The following is a 19022-nucleotide window of genomic DNA, read 5'->3' on the forward strand; positions in this document are numbered from 1 at the left end:
AAAATACTACAAGATACTTTAGAATTCAAAACAGAAGTGATTAATGAGGAATTGAAATTTATCCCATTCATTCTCCAGATGAGAAAATTTATAAAAATTCATGAGTTCAGAGAATATCAACAGAAATATTGTAAGGAAAGTTACTTAAAAAATTTTTAATAACTTTTATTTAAAAATATACTGTAACTATAGCCATTTGTGTGTCTCTCCCTTTGACTGTACATTTATGGTTAGCATAAAAGCAATGCTATGGGGCGCCTGGGTGGCGCAGTCGGTTAAGCGTCCGACTTCAGCCAGGTCACGATCTTGCGGTCCGTGAGTTCGAGCCCCGCGTCAGGCTCTGGGCTGATGGCTCAGAGCCTGGAGCCTGTTTCTGATTCTGTGTCTCCCTCTCTCTCTGCCCCTCCCCCGTTCATGCTCTGTCTCTCTCTGTCTCAAAAATAAATAAACGTTGAAAAAAAATTAAAAAAAAAAAAAAAGCAATGCTATGAGTAAAGGGAATGACTCAGAAGTCTGAAAAGTTAACTCAACTGGTATATCCCCCAACAGGACAAGGAATTTTAGAGATCTATGTCACTGGACTGGATGTAATAACAAACAGTATTTTAAAAGCCAAATAAGAATAGTGATGGAAGAAACAACGTTTTCAAATAAAATAAAATTAAAATTAGCCCAAGATCCATAAAGAGAATATCAGAACCTCAAAAATCATCAATGGGTTTCACCTACATAAAATATAGAAAATAGTAGAGGAAGAGAATGATATTCACTAGATAATTTTCAGTGTTATCCAACTGAGAGAGTATGTGAAGCCCAGACATCTGTCACCATCCTTAGGGCATAAATAACATAATGACTTATTCAAATCACCCCTTAAGAATATCAAACTCTAGGAATTTATCCATTCCTTGTAAGCTGTCCAATTTATTGGTATATGGGTTTTCATAATATTCTGTTACAACTGTTTGCATTTCTGTAATGTTTACTGGATTTCTCTTTTCATTACTGATTTTGTTTATTTGGGTTCTCTCTTTCTCTTTCTTTCTCTCTCTCTTTTGAGAACTCTGGCTAGAGGTTTATTTTGTTGATCTTTTCAAAGAACAAGTTTGTAGTTTCATTGATCTGTTCATCGTTGTTGTTAAGTTTCTGTATCATTTATTTTTGCTCTAATCTTTATTATTTCCTTCCTTTTATAGGATTTGAGTTTTATTTCTTCTTTTTCTAGCTTCTTTTAGGTTTAAGGTTGTTTATTTGATATTTTTCTTATTTCTTCAGTTAGACCTCCCTGTATTGCTATAACCTTCCCTCTTAGAACCACTTTTGCTACATCCCAAAAGTTTTAGACCATTGTGTTTTCATTTTCATATATTTCCATGTACTGTTTGATTTCTTCTTTGATTACCATTCATTTTGTAGCAGAAAATTATTTAATCTCCATGTATTTGGACTCTTCCCCAATTTTTTCTTGAGGCTGATTTGTAGTTTCATATAACCCACAAAAACCGAAGCCATAAGAAATAGAAATTTTGGACAGACCAATTACCAGCAATGAAACTGAATGACTAATCAAAAACTCCCAAAAAACAAAAGCCCAGAACTGGACATCTTCACAGGTGAATTCTAGCAAACATTTAAAGTAGGGTTAATACCTACACTTCTCAAATTATTCTAAAAAATGGAAGAGGAAAGAAAACTTTCAAATTTACTATGTTAGTCCAGTATCACCATAATATCAAAAGCAGATAAAGACACCACAAAAATAGAGAACTACAGGCCAATACTTCTCATGAATATAGATGCAAAAATCCTCAACAAAATATCACCAAATCAAATCCAACAATAAATTTAAAAAATCATACAGCACCTTCAAGTGGGATTTATTCCCAGGATGTAGGAGTGGTTCAATATTCACAAAAAAATCAACATGATACGTCACATCAATAAGAAAGGATAGCAACCATATGATCATTTCAATAGATGCAGAAAAAGCATTTGACAAAGTGTAACATTCCTTCATGATAAAAACCCTATGCAAAGTAGATCTAGAGGGAACATACCTCAACACAATAAAGGCCTTACATAAAAAACTACAGTCAACATCATACTCCATGGTGAAAAACTGAAAGCATTTCCCCTAAGGTCAGGAACAAAACAACGATGTCTACTCACCACTTTTATTCAACATTGTACCAAAGCAATGAGAGAACATAAAGAAATAAAAGGCATACAAATAGAAGAACAACTCTCACTATACTAAGACAACATGATACTATATTCAGAAAACATTAAAGAGTCCACCAAAAAACTACTACTAAAGTCACAAGATACAAAATCAATGTACAGAAATCTGTTCCATTTCTGTACACTTATAATGAAGTAGCACAAAGTGAAATCAAGAAAGCAATCCCATTTACAATGGTACCAAAAACAAAAGTATCTAGGAATAAACTTAACTGAAGAGATCAAAGACCTGTACTATGTAAACTATAAAACACTGATAAAAGAAATTCAAGATAATGCAGAGAAATAGAAAGACATTAAATGCAAATGGGTTGGAAGAACCAATACTGTTAAAATACCTATGCTACTCAAAGCAATCTACAGATTTAATGCAATCCCTATCAAAATACCAATAGCATTTTTCATAGAACTAAAACAAAACAATTCTAAAATTTGTATGGAACCACAAAAGACCTGGAAAACCTACACTATCTTGAAAAAGAAAAACAAAAGTGGAGGTATCACAATTTCAGATTTCAAATTATATTACAAAGCAGAAGTAATGGTACTGGCATAAAAATAGACACATGGATTAGCATAACAAAACAGAAAACACAGAAATAAACCCATAGTTATATGGTCAATTAGTCTTTGACAAAAGTGGAATGAATATACAATGGGAGAAAGTCTTTTCAGCAAATGGTGTTGAGCAAACTGTACAGCCGTATGCAAAAGAATGACACTGGACCACTTTCTTACGCCATACACAGAAATAAACTTAAAATGGATTAATGACCTAAATGTGAGACCTGAAACCATAAAAATCCTTGGAGTGAGCAGAGGCAGTAATCTCTCTGACATCAGCCATAGCAATATTTTTCTAGATATGTGTCCTGAGGCAAAGGAAATAAAAGCAAAAATAAACTATTGAGACTACACCAAAATAATAAATTTCTGCACAGCAAAGGAAACAATCAACAAAAATAAAAGCAACCTACTGGATGGAAGAAGGTATTTGCAAATGACTTATCTGATAAAGGGTTAGTATCCAAAATATGTAAATAACTGATATAATTCAACATACAAAAAATAAATAATCCAATTAAAAATGGTCAGAAAACATGAACAGACATTTCTCCAAAGAATACATACAGATGGTCAACAGACACATGAAAATATGCTCAACATCAATCATCATCAGGGAAATGCAAATAAAAACTCCATGAGACATCACCTCACACCTCTCAGAGTGACTAAAGCAAAAACACAAGAAACAAGTGTTGGAGAAGATGTAGAGAAAAAGAAACCCTCATGCACTGGTGGTGGAAATGCAAACTGGTTCAGTCCATAGTGGGAAAAGTATGGAATTTTCTCAAGACATTACAAAAAGAATTACCCTATGATCCAGTAATTGCACTACTGAGTATTTACCCAAAAAATACAAAAAATGCTAATTCAAATGGATACATGAACCCGTGTTTATTGCAGCATTATTTACAAGAGCCAAACTATGGAGGATTCTATCAACAGATAAATGGATAAAGAAGATGTAGTATACATCCACAATGGAATATTATTCAGCCGTAAAAAAAAGAATGAAACCTTGCCATTTGCAACAACATGGATAGAGCCAGAGAGTATAATGTTAAGTGAAGTCAGTCAGTCAGAGAAAGACAAATACCAAATGATCTCACTTATATGTGGAATTTAAGAAACAAATGAGCAAAGAAAAAAAAAAAGAGAGAGAGAGAGACAAAGAAACAGACTCTTAACTGTAGAGAACAAAGTGTTGGTTACCAGAGGGGAAGTGGGTAAAATAGGTGATAGGGATTAAAGAGTATACCTATCATGATGAAAAAATAAAATAAAATAAAAAATAATATCAAACTCTGTTATAGAAGGCATGTTTGTGTCACACCCCAAATTCCTATTTTGAAGGCCTATAGCCCAGTGTGATAGCATTTGGAGATAGGGGCATTTGGGAGTTCACAATGAGAAAGCCAAGAAAAGAACTGTCATCAGGAACTGAACTGTCCAGCACTGTGATCTTAGAGCCTCCAGGCTCTACAATTCTAAGAAAATACATGTCTGCTGCTTAAGTCACATAGTCTACCATATTTGTGTTAAGGCAACTGAGCTAATACACTCCTTTGCCGCAATGTCTTGATTTTGTATTTATTTGATAAATGACTTTCAATTCATTTTATAAATGGACACAACATGACTGAGAATCACAGAAATTCTTAACTGGTAGGAAAGAGAGCTCTCACCTAGTTTAACCACTCCTCTTATGGCTGAATCCTGTGCATAATAAGAAAAGTGGCTAAAGGGTCTTGGAAACTATGCTTGCACCTCTTTAGTGAGAGGAATATACTTCATTTCCTGGCATTTCCAAGTAATTCTTTTCTGGGCCAGATATTATCACTCAGCTCTGTAGCTACCAAAAAGCATCCACAACCCTCAAGATAGAATTTACCAACCAATTATTATATGAAAGGAGATTTCCCCTTCATTATGATATACTTTTTCTTTTCTATACACATAGGCACTAAGGCTCAGAAAAAAATAAGTAATTTACTAAAGGTCAGATCTTTAAGCACTAGCGGGATTTGAGGACTGAATCCAGGTATCCCAATCCAAAAACAATGATCTTTTCACTGCAAAGAATGGCCTCTAAACTATTTTGATTACATACCCCTATCAGGAAAAATATCTGGAATAGATTTTCCCAATTTATATATGTATCGATTGTACACATGTATTTTGTACATTTATCAAACATAAACAAAAAGTTGAAATTTGAAAAAAGATCACATTTGAAAGTAAATATAAACAGAAGTCCTAATAATTTCTTTTTGAAGCCCAAGTTTGAGATTGCTGCACTTGATCACATTGGCTTCCTTATACCAGGAAAACAGTAAACACCTAGATCAGTGAAAGAACATCATAATACTGAAGAGAACCTAATGGTGGGCTATCGTGATTAGAGCTCCTCATACCAAGAAAGAGTAAATCTATTATTTTTAAGATTATTTTCAAAAGAAATACAAGCTGCGGGAATTAAATCTTTAACTGCAGAAAAATCATACTATATCAATATGTCACAGGAGAAATGCCAAGGAAAATTTGAGTCATGGATGTGATGCTGGGGTCACTGTAAATGGTTCCTTTCTCTCAGGGACCAATGGATTGAAAAGAGCTGCTACAGCTAACAGTAGTTGTTAAAGGATTGGGATAGAGCCTTAACCACTGTAACAAATTAAACTATTTAATTAAAAGCAAAGTTGTTGCTAGAGTACTTTTTTGTGAAATTTTCTAACAGCTTTAAAAAGCATATTCTTTGTTAATTACTTTCTTTCTGTCCTAAATTGTTATGCTATGTAGGTAAAAGGAAAAAATTCTAGATGTTTACAACTAAATGCTGTTCTAGAATAAAATTAGATGACTTCGTGAAAACATATTTGAGTCAGGAGAAGGCAAGCTTTAAACAGAGGGATTAGCTGATCCATTATAATTCAGAATAGTAAACAAAAAGAAGGCTTCCCTTCTGCATGGGATTTTCCTGCTTACACTATACATGTATATGCTCTATATACCTCACCAAGCCTCATTTTACCAATTATAGTTTTAAGATAAGATGGTTTTATAGAAAAATTCAAAAATCTGTAATTGTTGTACAAGTGAGACTTGTGCGGCCCCAATAAAGCAGAAGGCAGAACAGCCAAAGCTGTCCCCAGCTTCCATAGATGGCAAAGACACTTCGGAAGGTTAGAACAGACAGAAACCAGCTTATGCTTTTCCCTTTCAGCATATGGACAAAGAAACAGCACCCAGAAAAAAACAAATGTGATCTTAAGCACTCCAAGAGGTATACAACTCCAAGAAGTCACACAAGAATGTCGAACAGACCCATTAAAATGAAATGTCAGTCCACTAAGAGATGGCTCCAAAACTTTAAAGAGGTTAAGCATGCATATCATAAAACTTCTGGAAGAATCTTCTACTCCAACACTTCCTGTTGCAAATAAATACTTCAAGAAAAGGGTTATCTGCCAGATGAAGGTTTTTCCTTTCCTTCTCTTTCCTTTTGTAATTATTAATTAAATCAAAAAATCCAGAGTTTTTAAATAACAAATGCTACCTACATAATCATCTCTTTATTTTATGATATTTTTCATTTGTTTTTCCTTGAATGCCTTAATTTTTATAGGACTTCATCTGGACACCATAGTTTTTCCAACACTGGAGCTTTTCAGGCACTTGAAATAGGTTAAAGGAGATAAGAGATAGGTATTTTTTCTTCCCACCCCCCCCATCTTTGACACATTTTAAGAATCACAGAGAGGAAAGAACACAGGTGGTCTCTCTCACTTATAGGCTAAGGTGGATAGAACTTTCTAATGAGGTTATCTATACCTTTGATGTACCAAGCACTGTGTGTTAGTATCATTTCCCTAACACCCTTTAGAATACCACAGTCAGTAACTTATCAAACGACCCACAGCTGGAGAGTTGAAAGAGCCAGATTTTGAACCCAATTCTATATGACTTTATTTATTTATTTATTAAGTTTATTTATTTTTGATATAGACACAGGGAGAGGGAGAGGGAGAGGGAGAGGGAGAGGGAGAGGGAGAGGGAGAGGGAGAGGGAGAGGGAGAGGGAGAGGGAATATCTCAAGCAGGCTCTGCACTGTCAGCACAGAGCCCGATGTGGGGCTTGAACTCACAAACCATGAGATCATGACCCGAGCCAAAACAAAGAGTCAGATGCTTAACCAACTGGGCCACCCAGGCACCTCTGTATGATTTTAAAGCTCACACTTTTTTTTCAACTACACCAAGCTACCTCTTAGGCAAGTCGTTTATTTCATCTCCCCAGACCTCTGTTTCAATTTCCTTATCAGCAAAATAGAACGGCTGGGTTAGAAGATCTTTAAGTTATCCTTCTACTATAAGGAGACATTATATACCAGAAACTCTATAAGCCTGTGAAATTTGCTGAAATTCTTATTTTATGACAGATAAATATTAATACCATGTATTCTAAATACAAATGATGCAGACAATTGGAACGGTTATGGAAGTCAGGAATGTAAAGCTTAAATTATTTGTTTTTGATATTTTCACTTGATGTGCAATATATCGGTCTTGCCATTTTTTAAATTTGTGGACTTCTTTAAACGTCATAAGCAAATCTGTGAACCACAACATCAAAATTTAAAATGTTTCATATTTTAATAATCTATGATAAAGAATTGATTTTAAGATTTTAAAATTTAGGTCCATTTATTATAGAAACTTTTATGTAAGTTCATCCTAATATTATTTGATAATATTAATGATATTTGACTCTTTAGACACTTTCACTTAGCAACATAAGTGCTTTGATTTACTTTAAATTAAGGTAGTTTATGCTATTTAAATTTGAATTCGTTTTTAAGAAAATAATAATTAATAAATTTTAAAATTATATTCCACTTGTTCAGGAATAGTATAAAAGTATAGATCAAAATTAACCACATTATAATATCAGAAATAGTGAAGAAAAAAAAAGACACCTGTTTTTATGAGCTTATGTTTGAAAGTGTTCAGAAATCAACTAGTTTAAGTCCTGTTTTGTTTGTATCATAAAGAAATAAGAGGATATAATTAAGGCTGCTATTTCTCAGAACTTCTCTACACATAATAGTTTGCAAGAATGGATGGTCTTTCTTTCCAGTAAATTAAAAACCAAATTAGAAACAATTGTCATTATATTTCCCTTGTAGATTTGGTGAAGACAGCTTGAGGTTAAACTTGCAGGATTTTTTTTTTAATTTCAACTAAAGTGTCCCTCTATTTTCTACATTGAATTAGCAGTTTGGAGTATAAATCCACCTGTTGTCTGAATTACAAAAAATTGCTCCCCAAACTCCTGTATCTTGAAACATTCTCATGTCAATAGCTGTGGACTCAGGCTTAGCCTCTCTCCATTCCCTCCCCGGTTTACACCCAGGTTCTCCACCACAGTGGAAGGACCGCATCTATTTTCTTAAGTTAACTACAAGCCCAGGAGTCACCTTCTATACTTTCCTCTCCCCTAGATCCTACCTCCAATACCTTTCCAAAAAAAAGCACTATCATTTTTCCCCTCCTAAATATCTCTTAAATATGTTCATCTTTATCTATCTCTCTACAGTTGTCAGCAGATTATTCTAGCTTTTGTTCTTGAATGTGAAGCCACCACATTCCCTAACACTACAGTCTTTACACACCAGGTTAGCTCTGTCTGGAAGCCCCCTTTTTGCCTTAGTAGGCTAAGTCACCCTTCAGACCACAGACTACCCTGAAGGTCCCCTTTTCTCAGGAAAGGCTTGACTGACCTCTCTGAGTAAGCCACGTCTTTCTATGATACGCTGCCATTATACTAGGATGCTTCTCTCAGCAGATAACATGGGGTACCCATTCACTCATTCCATTACCACGTAATTACTTACTTGCCGCTGTCTCAGGAAATTTACATTCTAGGATGGAGAAAGAAGCCATTATGTATGAAGACAGGTTGAAAGCGTTTGCCCTACAAAAGGTAATAGGTTGGAGAAATACTGCTTTACACATATGCGTGTGATTCTTTGATGCACATCTGTCTCCCACAGGAGAACTTAAGGACCAACAGCCACTGGGGCCAGGCCTCACTTGGGTACTATCCACATGAGTTCCTCCCATTTTTACCCACTATAACCACAAATTATCCTCCCAAACCAGCAAAATATCACTTTAAGAAAAAAGGTCTTTATTTATATTTTTATAGCTAAAAGTTTTCATGGATCGCTTCCAAATAAATGAAGAATCCAGAGCATTAATCATTAAAAGGGACACTGCACCAGATCTTGAATGTGACAGAGAAAAATATGAACACTCTTTAAGTGTTCAGGAAAAAATGAAGTAATTGTCTAATGATGATCTTTTTTTTTTCCTGCTCTTTTGTACGCCTAAAGTTTCCCAATGACACATACAAGACATGCAGAGACCTGCAGAGAGGAGCAGAGGCTGTTTTAACATTTAGAACATTCTCTTTGGATTTTTAAATGTCATAATGCCAAAGAGAAACATTCTCAAACCCTAAACCAAATTAATTCTTAAAATTTTCCTCATCAAAAATAGGAAACATCTGCCTCTAAGTGTATAACCTTGGATTTTGTAATGGCAAAAATCTAGTGGGGGGGGGTGACTTTTTCAGGCCAGTGCAAAATGAACTTTTGAAACTCTATGACAACTTCTAACTAGGCAAAAAGTGTAGCTCTTTTCTCTGAGAAACAGCAATCTCCTACCTGCAGTCTTTTAATTAAGTGGAAGCACTTTCTTTATGCCAGTGGATTTTCAAGAAGCCAAGATGCAGGGAAATGAGAGCTCTCTGTTTACATTTAGACCCATGTAGGCAACTCACGTTCTCATAATCTGGGAATCGTGAGGCTTTCCACCAAGATTAAAATTTTTGCACTAAGCAAACCTAAATGGGAAATCTCCTAGCATCATTAAGCATTCACAGTTCCTTAAAGTCACGACACAGTTAATCATTTGCTTTTAGAATGTTTTCCCCCCAGAACAATATTTAATGATCGATTTTTAATTCTCCGAAATATTCTCCCCTTTGGCTTTACACATTTTTTTCGTATCACAAGGCAGTGAAATTTAATGAAAGAAAGAAGGATTATGTAAGTGGTTTACATCCATATTTAACATAGTAAGAAAAACTCAGTCACAGGGGCACCTGGGTGGGTCAGTCGGGTAAGCATCTGACTCTTGATTTCAGCTCAAGTCATGCTCTACGGTTTCTGGGTTCAAGCCACACATCAGGCTCTACGATGAAGGCACAGAACCTGCTTAAGATATTCTCTCTCTCCCTCTTTCTGACCTGTTCCCTCTCTCTCCCTTCTCTGCCTGCCTCTTTCTACCCTCTTCCTCTCTCTTTCAAAAATAAATAAATAAACTTTAAAAATTTAAAAAAAAAAACAACTCTGTAACAGAAAGATGTGTTGGCAGTTCGGTAATTTGTATGCATGTCACCTCCTATTTTAATGAACAAATATATCATGACCGAAGGAACTCCCGGATCCAAGCCATGGCCCTTTATTTTATCTAATAATCCATACAGCCAAACACCAACCAGGAAAACAAATTAATTTAGACATTCCCTCGAAGTTTGTTCAATTTCTGTGGTCAGTTATTAAACACACTCTGTACTCCAAGAACCGGCACACTTCTGGGCACCTTCTCATTTTTTAAGAAACCCTACTGAGCACACTAGACTTCCCTCTCCACACACTCCAGCACTGCTCACCCTTAAAAGTCTGCTAGTTATTCTGTAGAAAGAATCTGAGATGGCCTTGGGCCATCACAAAAGAATCACGGGTTGCAACACAAAGCATTCTCATTCTAGAGAAATGTGTTTGCATTTGTGGTTTTTCTGATGCCTTCAAATAAATGTTCCTACATCACAAATGCATCTGTTTGGATGCCTTCCCCCTGCCCCCCGCCCCGGGTAAATTAACAAAGGGACATGTTCTTAGAGCTTGCCTCATAGAAATTAACAGTCTACTTTCATCCTTGCCTTGGGTAGCTTTCTTCAGGTTGCTCTATTTGCTTATGCTTTCATTTATAAGCTAATACAGATCTAAAAATCATCACTAATTTGGCACCTTAAGAACAATAAATAGGTAACTGGAAAGGAGGCTTACTCTACCTCAGGGCCCTTAGGGTGTTCACTTAAAAAAAATTCTGAAGGAAAGAAAATTAGAGACATAAACTAGGGTAGACAGCTCATAGAAATCATGATCTGATCAAGTATTCACATTTATTCACCATGTACGTAAACTTTTGGAATGTGACTGATTGAAGTACACAACGACATAAACTCAGTTTATCCTTTTGGACTTGCCCAGAAAATTCAGTATACTAGACTTAACTGTCTTCAGTTTCAATTTTTAATCATAGAATTTCTGCATCAATCCAAATATCAGAGTTTCCAACATCACACCATCAGGCTTATACAAATGAATGGTAAGGCACATAAACTGACTGAAAGAGAATTCTCATCAAATGTCAACTGGGCCACACAGACGAACAAGTCTTCATTTGTTAATAATCTGCATACAGTCCCAAGAAGCGAAAGTTAACCAAGGGTTCCCACAAGCCTGATCATGACAACACAGTATTAAAATCTAAAGAAACAGTAAAATATATATATGTGTGTGTGTACACGTTTTTAGAAAAGAAATGAAAACAAAAGGTACTTACACTTTTGCTCCGAGAAAGCAGATCACAGGTATTTCTTTTCATGGTGGTGTTTTAAGTAATTCAAATGGACAAGAGTTGCTTCCAATGTCACTGAGCTCACTGCAACAATTATCCACTCAAAAGCCAACTGGATTCTGAAGAGAAAGGCAAGGAAATGTTTAATCAAGTATATGATTAACATGTGCACTTTGAAATACTGTCTTAGATTGGGACAATAACTCTTTTTTTTTTTTCCAACGTTTATTTATTTTTGGGACAGAGAGAGACAGAGCATGAATGGGGGAGGGGCAGAGAGAGAGGGAGACACAGAATCGGAAACAGGCTCCAGGCTCCGAGCCATCAGCCCAGAGCCTGACGCGGGGCTCGAACTCACAGACTGCGAGATCGTGACCTGGCTGAAGTCGGACGCTTAACCGACTGCGCCACCCAGGCGCCCCGGGACAATAATTCTTAAAGTATTCAGCAGAACAAGCTAAAATGGTGCTGTGTTTAAATCAACAAAAGTACACACAAGCAGCGTTTCCAAAAGAGCTTTTGTCAAATATAAGTTAGAGATTTCAAGCACCATCTGTTTTCCATTAAGTCTTCCAGTCTACATTTTTTAGTGGCTTACAAACCAATATGTACAGTGGCCACAACTTAGATTTACACGTATGAGAAGATGCAGGATGAACTGTGTGCGGATGCCACCTGGTACAGCGCCCCCCCCCACCACCACCACTTGCCACTCAGGATTCATCAAGGTATGGCCACCACCAGGGGAATCTTAGCACATCTGAAAGCCCTCTGACCACAGCATGGTGGCTTCCTGTATCACCTTTAGCGATAACCCACAGCACAAAGGTTCTTCAGTCAATTTAGGGAGTTCTCTGCTCTTTGGCTTCCAAGATGTTGCAAGAAACAGTGGGAGAAACAGTCTACCTGGTCAAGCAAAACTATTGTTTCTAAGAATGACACAATAGCCTTATCACCTTACCTTACTTCCCAGGAGACACTAAGAAAGAGACTCTCTATTTCAAGTTTTGAGGAAAGAGCAAATAGAATATCATTCTGATATTCAGCTAGAATCTGGGCATGATGTACATATTCACAAGGTATATTTGCATGTGGGCTGAAATGCCTTTTAGGAAAGAAGTCACACTAAGGGAAAGGGGATAAAGCAAACAAGCTGGACCAAAACACAAACATGCTGACGTTGTAGATGTACACTGACATTGTAGGAGCAGACTGATTCTAACAAAAGCATGTATTCTATCATTTGGATTTCTTCTAAATTTCTCAAAAGACTCATGTCTGAGATTTAAGGAAAAGAATAACAGTGAGCAAAGTCTGAAGGAGTTTGTTTTACTAAAATGATTGAAAAATCTCAAAGTGCAGAAGTGTGTGAGTTATACATACAAAAATATAAATACATTCAAAGTAACTGTGTATACTTTAAACACACACACACACACACACACACACACACAAACCCAAGGAAGACAGCTTCTAGGAACACAGCATCTGTGCAGTTCCCTAGAGAAGGCCAGCCCTCAGCAGCAGGGGAACCCACTGGTCCCCCCTACACCACTGGAGAGGAACCTTCCCCAAGGTTTCCAGCAACTGCACTGGCAGACTCGTAAGCCTCAAAGACTTGTTTTGAACACGTGTGAATTCCCCCTAAAGACGTATGACCCTAAAAGGCAGATACTTTCAGGGAGGCCAGAGATCCCTCAACAGCGAGGTACTGCTAGAATCAGAGAAATCCAGTTTATTACTACTAACAATGTCCCAAGGCACAACTGGAGAGACCCAAAGGGCACTGAGGCACCAAGTCTTCTTCCAAGATTAATGAAAAGGCTTGCCTGAGGTAAGCGAAACGTGCACAATCAAATGTGAGTTGCTAGATAAATACAGTCTCTTGGAGTGTGTGTGGATTATTTTTAAGGGAGTGGGAGAGGGCAGGAAGACATGATCCACAAATGCAAATTTCCCAGCTGGTATACCTCCAGGAATTTAGTCACCCTTCCTGACTGGTTCTAATCCCAAGCATTTTATAAGCGCTCAGAAAATGTGAAATTGTATTACCCACCTAGAATTAACTTAAGAAGTGGACAGAAATAATACAAACTGACAACTAAATATTCCACACCTAGGGAGAAAATAAAATCCAACTAAAAGCTGTGGGAAGCATATACGCTCTCAGAGAAAAACTCATTCAAAATATTTAATTACTCAGTATTTAATGAGTACTCTTAGGGGCAACCAGGGAATAGTCAGCTGCCCCTAGTGGGCTAGTAACTCAATGGTTTTAAATTAACAAATCAGTCAAAACAGACAAATCATGGAATTGACCTGATAAGATCTGATGAAATAATCAACTTGTTAACAAATTTGCTTTGACATCACTTAAAGACTTTCCTATAGAAATGTGAGTAGGCAAATGGGTTTAATTGAGAACTGACTGCTGATGGGCTGGACCTTCTCAGCCTGTATATTTGGGAGGCAACATGGTCTGGCTAAAACAGTAGGGGCCTCGAAACCAAATAGGCGTAGTTTAGGGTTTCAGCTCCCCAAAGGCATTCGGTGTGGCTTTCGTCAAGCTACTTAACCCCTCTGATCTTTTTTGAGATCTACAAAAGGGAGGTAATAATATTCATGTGTGTTTGAGTTTAAATGAGCTAATGTGTATAAAACAGTGTCCAGATGAATGCTTGGCTCACATCATCACCACCATCATCATCATCCTTCTTCTCTTAATATCAAACGGCAAATAAAAACAACCCATTCTTTTTTCTTTTCTCTTAAATGTGCCAAACTCCCTCAAATAAGACAGACCTAGGCAGATGTACTTTCAACTAAACAGTAATGAATAATATATCAGTTAAGATCCCAGGAGTAAATAGACAGCACACTCATATTAGGATCCTTCAAGGAGGGTTTGGTAAAGAGACTATTTAAGATGATGGTAGGGTAGAAGAATCTACAAAGGATTAAGTGAAGTTCTTGGAACAAGCAATAATAGAGTTTCCACCACCCTCAAAAGGGACAAGGAGAGGGGTGGGTCCCTGATACAAGAGAAAAGTGTCACAAAGTGGGTTGCCTTGGAAAAGGTTATTCTCTGGGACACCACTAGCCTCAGTTGACCCTGAAAGGAAGGAAATAAGGACATGAATATGATCTCATCCTCCTCTGATCTCCTGCTGGGACTCCCCACTGGCCAAATGCAAAAGAGCCAGAGGGCAAAGGAAGCTGCTGCTGTCCACCTCACCGGTCAACCTGCGAGGGCAGAAAGTGTCCTAGAGAAGAGTGAGGAGGAAAGCAGAGCAGGAGGGGACATGAGAGACAGGGCATACAAATGGGATCTAGAGTCCAGGAAGAGGATCACATTTTTCTGCTCATTTCATCATAAGACAAATATATTTCATCTTTAATCCTCCCAATAACCCTGTGAGGTAGATATCATTAATGCATCATCCCCATTGGACAATGGAAGAAATCAGCTCCAAGAAGTGAAATGCCCAGTAAATAACAAAACCAGGATTCAAACTTGATTTCTCTGACTCCCATGATTTTGTCTATGCTGCCAGCATGCTATGCTGCCAATACCATGAACCAGTGCGCTTTAATGACAAACAAATGGTAAATTTCTGCAAATAGCTAAGCTGTGCCCAAAGAATTTTGGATTAAAAAAAAAAAAAGCTTTCTCTCAGGAAGGGAGTTATCTGAGTTCCTACAAATTCCTCCCTCAGCAAAGATAATGCCGTGAGACAGCAGAAACGCTTGCTCCCTCCAGGTGCACTAAACAGAAAACCAGGTGAGAGAACATTCGCACACGCAATTTCATTACTATAGGAGTTTCCACATAAAAGTTAATTAGGGAGAAGGAAGAGTCAGCTCCTGCCGAGGAAACACTCAGAGACAGAATCTGAGCTAGCACACCTGTATAAATTCCTCTGCTTTGATGAAAGGATAAGGGAGTTAAGACAGGTTCTTTCCTAGAGATTAAGGATTTAGAGAGTGGAAAAAGCCCTGAACTGGCCATCAAAAGAAAGAAGTTCCACTTTCATCAATGTGTCATATACACATACTGGGTGGTATTCGGAAAATCCCTTCTCTTTTTTCCTCTATCAGTGGCTTGCTCCTCTGTAAAGAGGAGATAACAGTATCTTCACAACCCATCAGGGGGTTGTTAAGGGGATCGATTAGATAGTGTCTCACAAAGTGAAGCCTGCTTGGAATTCTCTCTCTGGTCCTCCTCCACTCATGTGCGCACTCTGTTCTGTCTCAAAATAAACAATGGTGACACCCTAAATGAGTGAAAAGGTACTAATTACTTGCAAATGTTAGAGAGACTGCTGAATATATTTGATGGAGTTTAGAGGAGTTTTTTTTTATTCTTCACCTCTTTGGTAACTAATATTTTTTCTTCTACATAGTAAGTAATTTCATATAGTGACTGGTGAATTATGCAACCACTCAGATGCATTAATTTAAAAAAATGTATTGGGGATCATGTATGTGCCAGGCATCCTACTAATCTTCAGACAACCACCAAATTTTATAGATTCAGAGAAGGACAGTTTGAATGGAGATGCCTATGAATGATCAAAAGATAATCAGTTAAGTTTGTCTCCAACTTAGTCTCCTCAACACCTCAGCAAGATCTATTTTTCTTGGACTATATAAATTAAACATCAAAATGAAATCAGGATAGAAAGTCTCTTTCCTGGATTAAATTCTAATCCAAAAAGAAAAATAAGTAGATATGGCATGCTTTAAAAAAAAAAAAAGAATTCTGATCACTGTAAAAGATAACCCAAAGAAGTACAATAAAAACAGACTCAATTTCTCAAGGATCATCCACCAAAATATGTACAAGCAAGAAACTGGGAGGCAGCAATTCAAAAAGTTAAAAGAAGCTTATAAGTAAAAAGCAGATTTTTCAGAGGGAAGTTTGACCTAATCCCATAGGCTCCAGAGTGCCCACTAATTTTACCCTGTCCATTCAGAAGACAGGTAACATGCATACTCGCCCCAGTGTCCTTTGGCTAAATCTGCACAAAGACAAAGAAATAAAGTCCCTTATAGTGCCTCATACCTTCTAAAGATATAAATTAACAGAAAGGACTCCTTCTTGGAATAGATCTGAGGGTGACCACAGAGTCTGCCTTCTATTTATACCCTGCCTCTTTTCTCCAACGTGCCCTGTGAAAGCTGTGCCTTACTGAGCACTGGCTAGAAACTATATAATCTGATATCTACAATGAGCTTGTGGTACAAATGAGGAAACTGAGGTACAGGAAGGTAAGTAATTTGCTTAAAGTCACAGGACTACCTGGAACAACACAGGAATGTTGCCTTATGCACTGATTTTCCTAAAACTCACTCCACAGAGCAACTCCGAGTGCCCAATAGAGTTCAACAGCTTAGCTCTGGCAGGAGTTGTACAATCTGTTGGTAACACAAGGATGGCCCTGTAGAGTTAGGTTGTAGGTCAGGGTTTTCAGGCACCATTCAGCTACCTCACAGAAGCCAGGGTGATGGGTCTCAACCAGAGGGGTCAGGTGACCTGTGAGGTACACATTTAATACGATCTCATCTCACACTCTATGTCCCAACACCAACCCACAAACCCTCCACCCTAGTCTGAATGGTTTAATCCTTCCAACAACTGCGACACGTTCATTTCCCCTCCTAGCCCTTAACTCTTCTATTCTTCAAAGTCCAGCAGGTCCTTCCTTCTAATGACAACTGACATTGCAATTTACCTAGCTTTCTACTTTTTCTGAATTCCAATAATAAAGGCTACGTTGTGTCATGTTATCATCTGCTATCTTGCCTGGTGTCCCTAATTGTTTTATGGGTTTAATCTTTCCTTCCACAACTGTAACTTGAGTAAGACACATTTTAAGGGCTTTTCCATACTGCAAGTTTTATAATTATAAAATACAGATTACTAAGGTTGAAAGCAATTCATTATCATTCTTTTGCCTTCTCCACAAGGCTTAGCATAACACTGAACCCTTAGAAACCACTCAATAAAATATATTAAAAATAGAAGTATAAGTCCATTAAAAATCATTTTAATAGGTGGTATAAAATTTGAAATAAAATTTTATCAAAATGTGGAAAATACTCATTTTTAATATTCATCAAAGAAATGAAAATTAAAATCCCAATATTTCTGTTGTATTGCCTACAAATTAACAAAGTTAAGGGTTTGGTTTTTTTTTTAAATAAAATACTTAAGGGGTGCCTGGGTGCTCAGTCAGTTGAGTATCCGACTCTTGATTTCAGCTCAGGTCATGATCTCATGGTTCATGAGTTCGAGCCCTGTGTTGGGCCCTGTGCTAAAAATGTGGAGCCTACTTGGGGTTCTCTCTCTCTGGTCCTCCCCCACTCATGTGCGCACTCTGTTCTGTCTCAAAATAAACAAACATTTAAAAAATTAAAAATTTCTTGGGGCGCCTGGGTGGCGCAGTCGGTTAAGCGTCCGACTTCAGCCAGATCACGATCTCGCGGTCCGTGAGTTCGAGCCCCGCGTCAGGCTCTGGCTGATGGCTCAGAGCCTGGAGCCTGTTTCCGATTCTGTGTCTCCCTCTCTCTCTGCCCCTCCCCCGTTCATGCTCTGTCTCTCTCTGTCCCAAAAAAAATAAATAAATAAATAAAAAATAAAAATAAAAAATTAAAAAATTCTTGATAATGCTGTACAATATGATGAACTATGCATTTCATATATTGCTTATAAGTTTTCTTTAGAAAGAAATTTGATTAATTACCAGAAGTTATAATGGTGCTATATATTTTTACATAGTAATTCAGAAAAGCAACCTGAAATATGGCAAGTGCTTTATATGCTAATGTGTTCCCAACAATGGTACGTACAGTAATGAAAATTTAAAAACAATTTAGATGTCCAAGAGTAAGGGAATAGCTAAATAAAATATGAGAAACCTCATAATATACTATATAATTAAAAATATGTATAGTACAAGATATTTTTAATTACATGGAAAAGTGTTTTTCTGCTATAATATTAAACGACATAAGCAGGATTAAAGTTGCAGATATAGCATATTTTTATAAAAAGTTATACACACAGAAAAGACTGGAAAGAAATATAGGAAAATATTAGTGGCAGTATTTAGGTTTTAGTATCACAGATGTTTCTACCTTTCTTTCTATATCCCTCAGCTTCTTAAATTTTCAACATTTGGGAAAAATTGACACTTAAAAGTCAAGTTAAAAGAAAGTACTTGAGTGAGTTTGGAACAGGTCATTGATCCTCTCTTCCTACTTCAAAGCATCCTTTAAGTGGTAAGCTTTTGTTGGTGTAATTGTTAGGAGTTTAGTGCACTGCATGTCCATTACTTTGAGCATTTGTTTTTGTACGCCCAACTATGCTCTTTTATGCAACATGCTAGACGTGGCCTTTTGGGAATCTATAAACTGGAAAGAAGCTTAGTTGGAAAGGGATGGCCAATATTAAGTTCTCGCTCACTGGCTCTGCTATTTCTTCTTCCCTTTGGGTGTCAGTTGATC

At 37.1% G+C, this 19022-nt stretch overlaps 1 protein-coding gene across 2 annotated transcripts in view; it reads right to left on the minus strand.

Moving 5' to 3' along the window:
• The window catches only part of PDE4D (phosphodiesterase 4D), a 1415237-nt gene that overhangs the window by 1098252 nt on the left and 297963 nt on the right, over positions 1-19022 (minus strand). For both annotated transcript variants that reach the window (XM_047855197.1, XM_047855190.1), the window contains exon 2: positions 11499-11632. In XM_047855197.1, the coding sequence (XP_047711153.1) occupies positions 11499-11540 (42 nt within the window). In that variant the 5' untranslated portion in view covers positions 11541-11632. The remainder of the gene's footprint in view (positions 1-11498; positions 11633-19022) is intronic.

This window comes from Prionailurus viverrinus, chromosome A1 (assembly GCF_022837055.1).
Source record: "Prionailurus viverrinus isolate Anna chromosome A1, UM_Priviv_1.0, whole genome shotgun sequence".
NCBI lineage: Eukaryota > Metazoa > Chordata > Mammalia > Carnivora > Felidae > Prionailurus > Prionailurus viverrinus.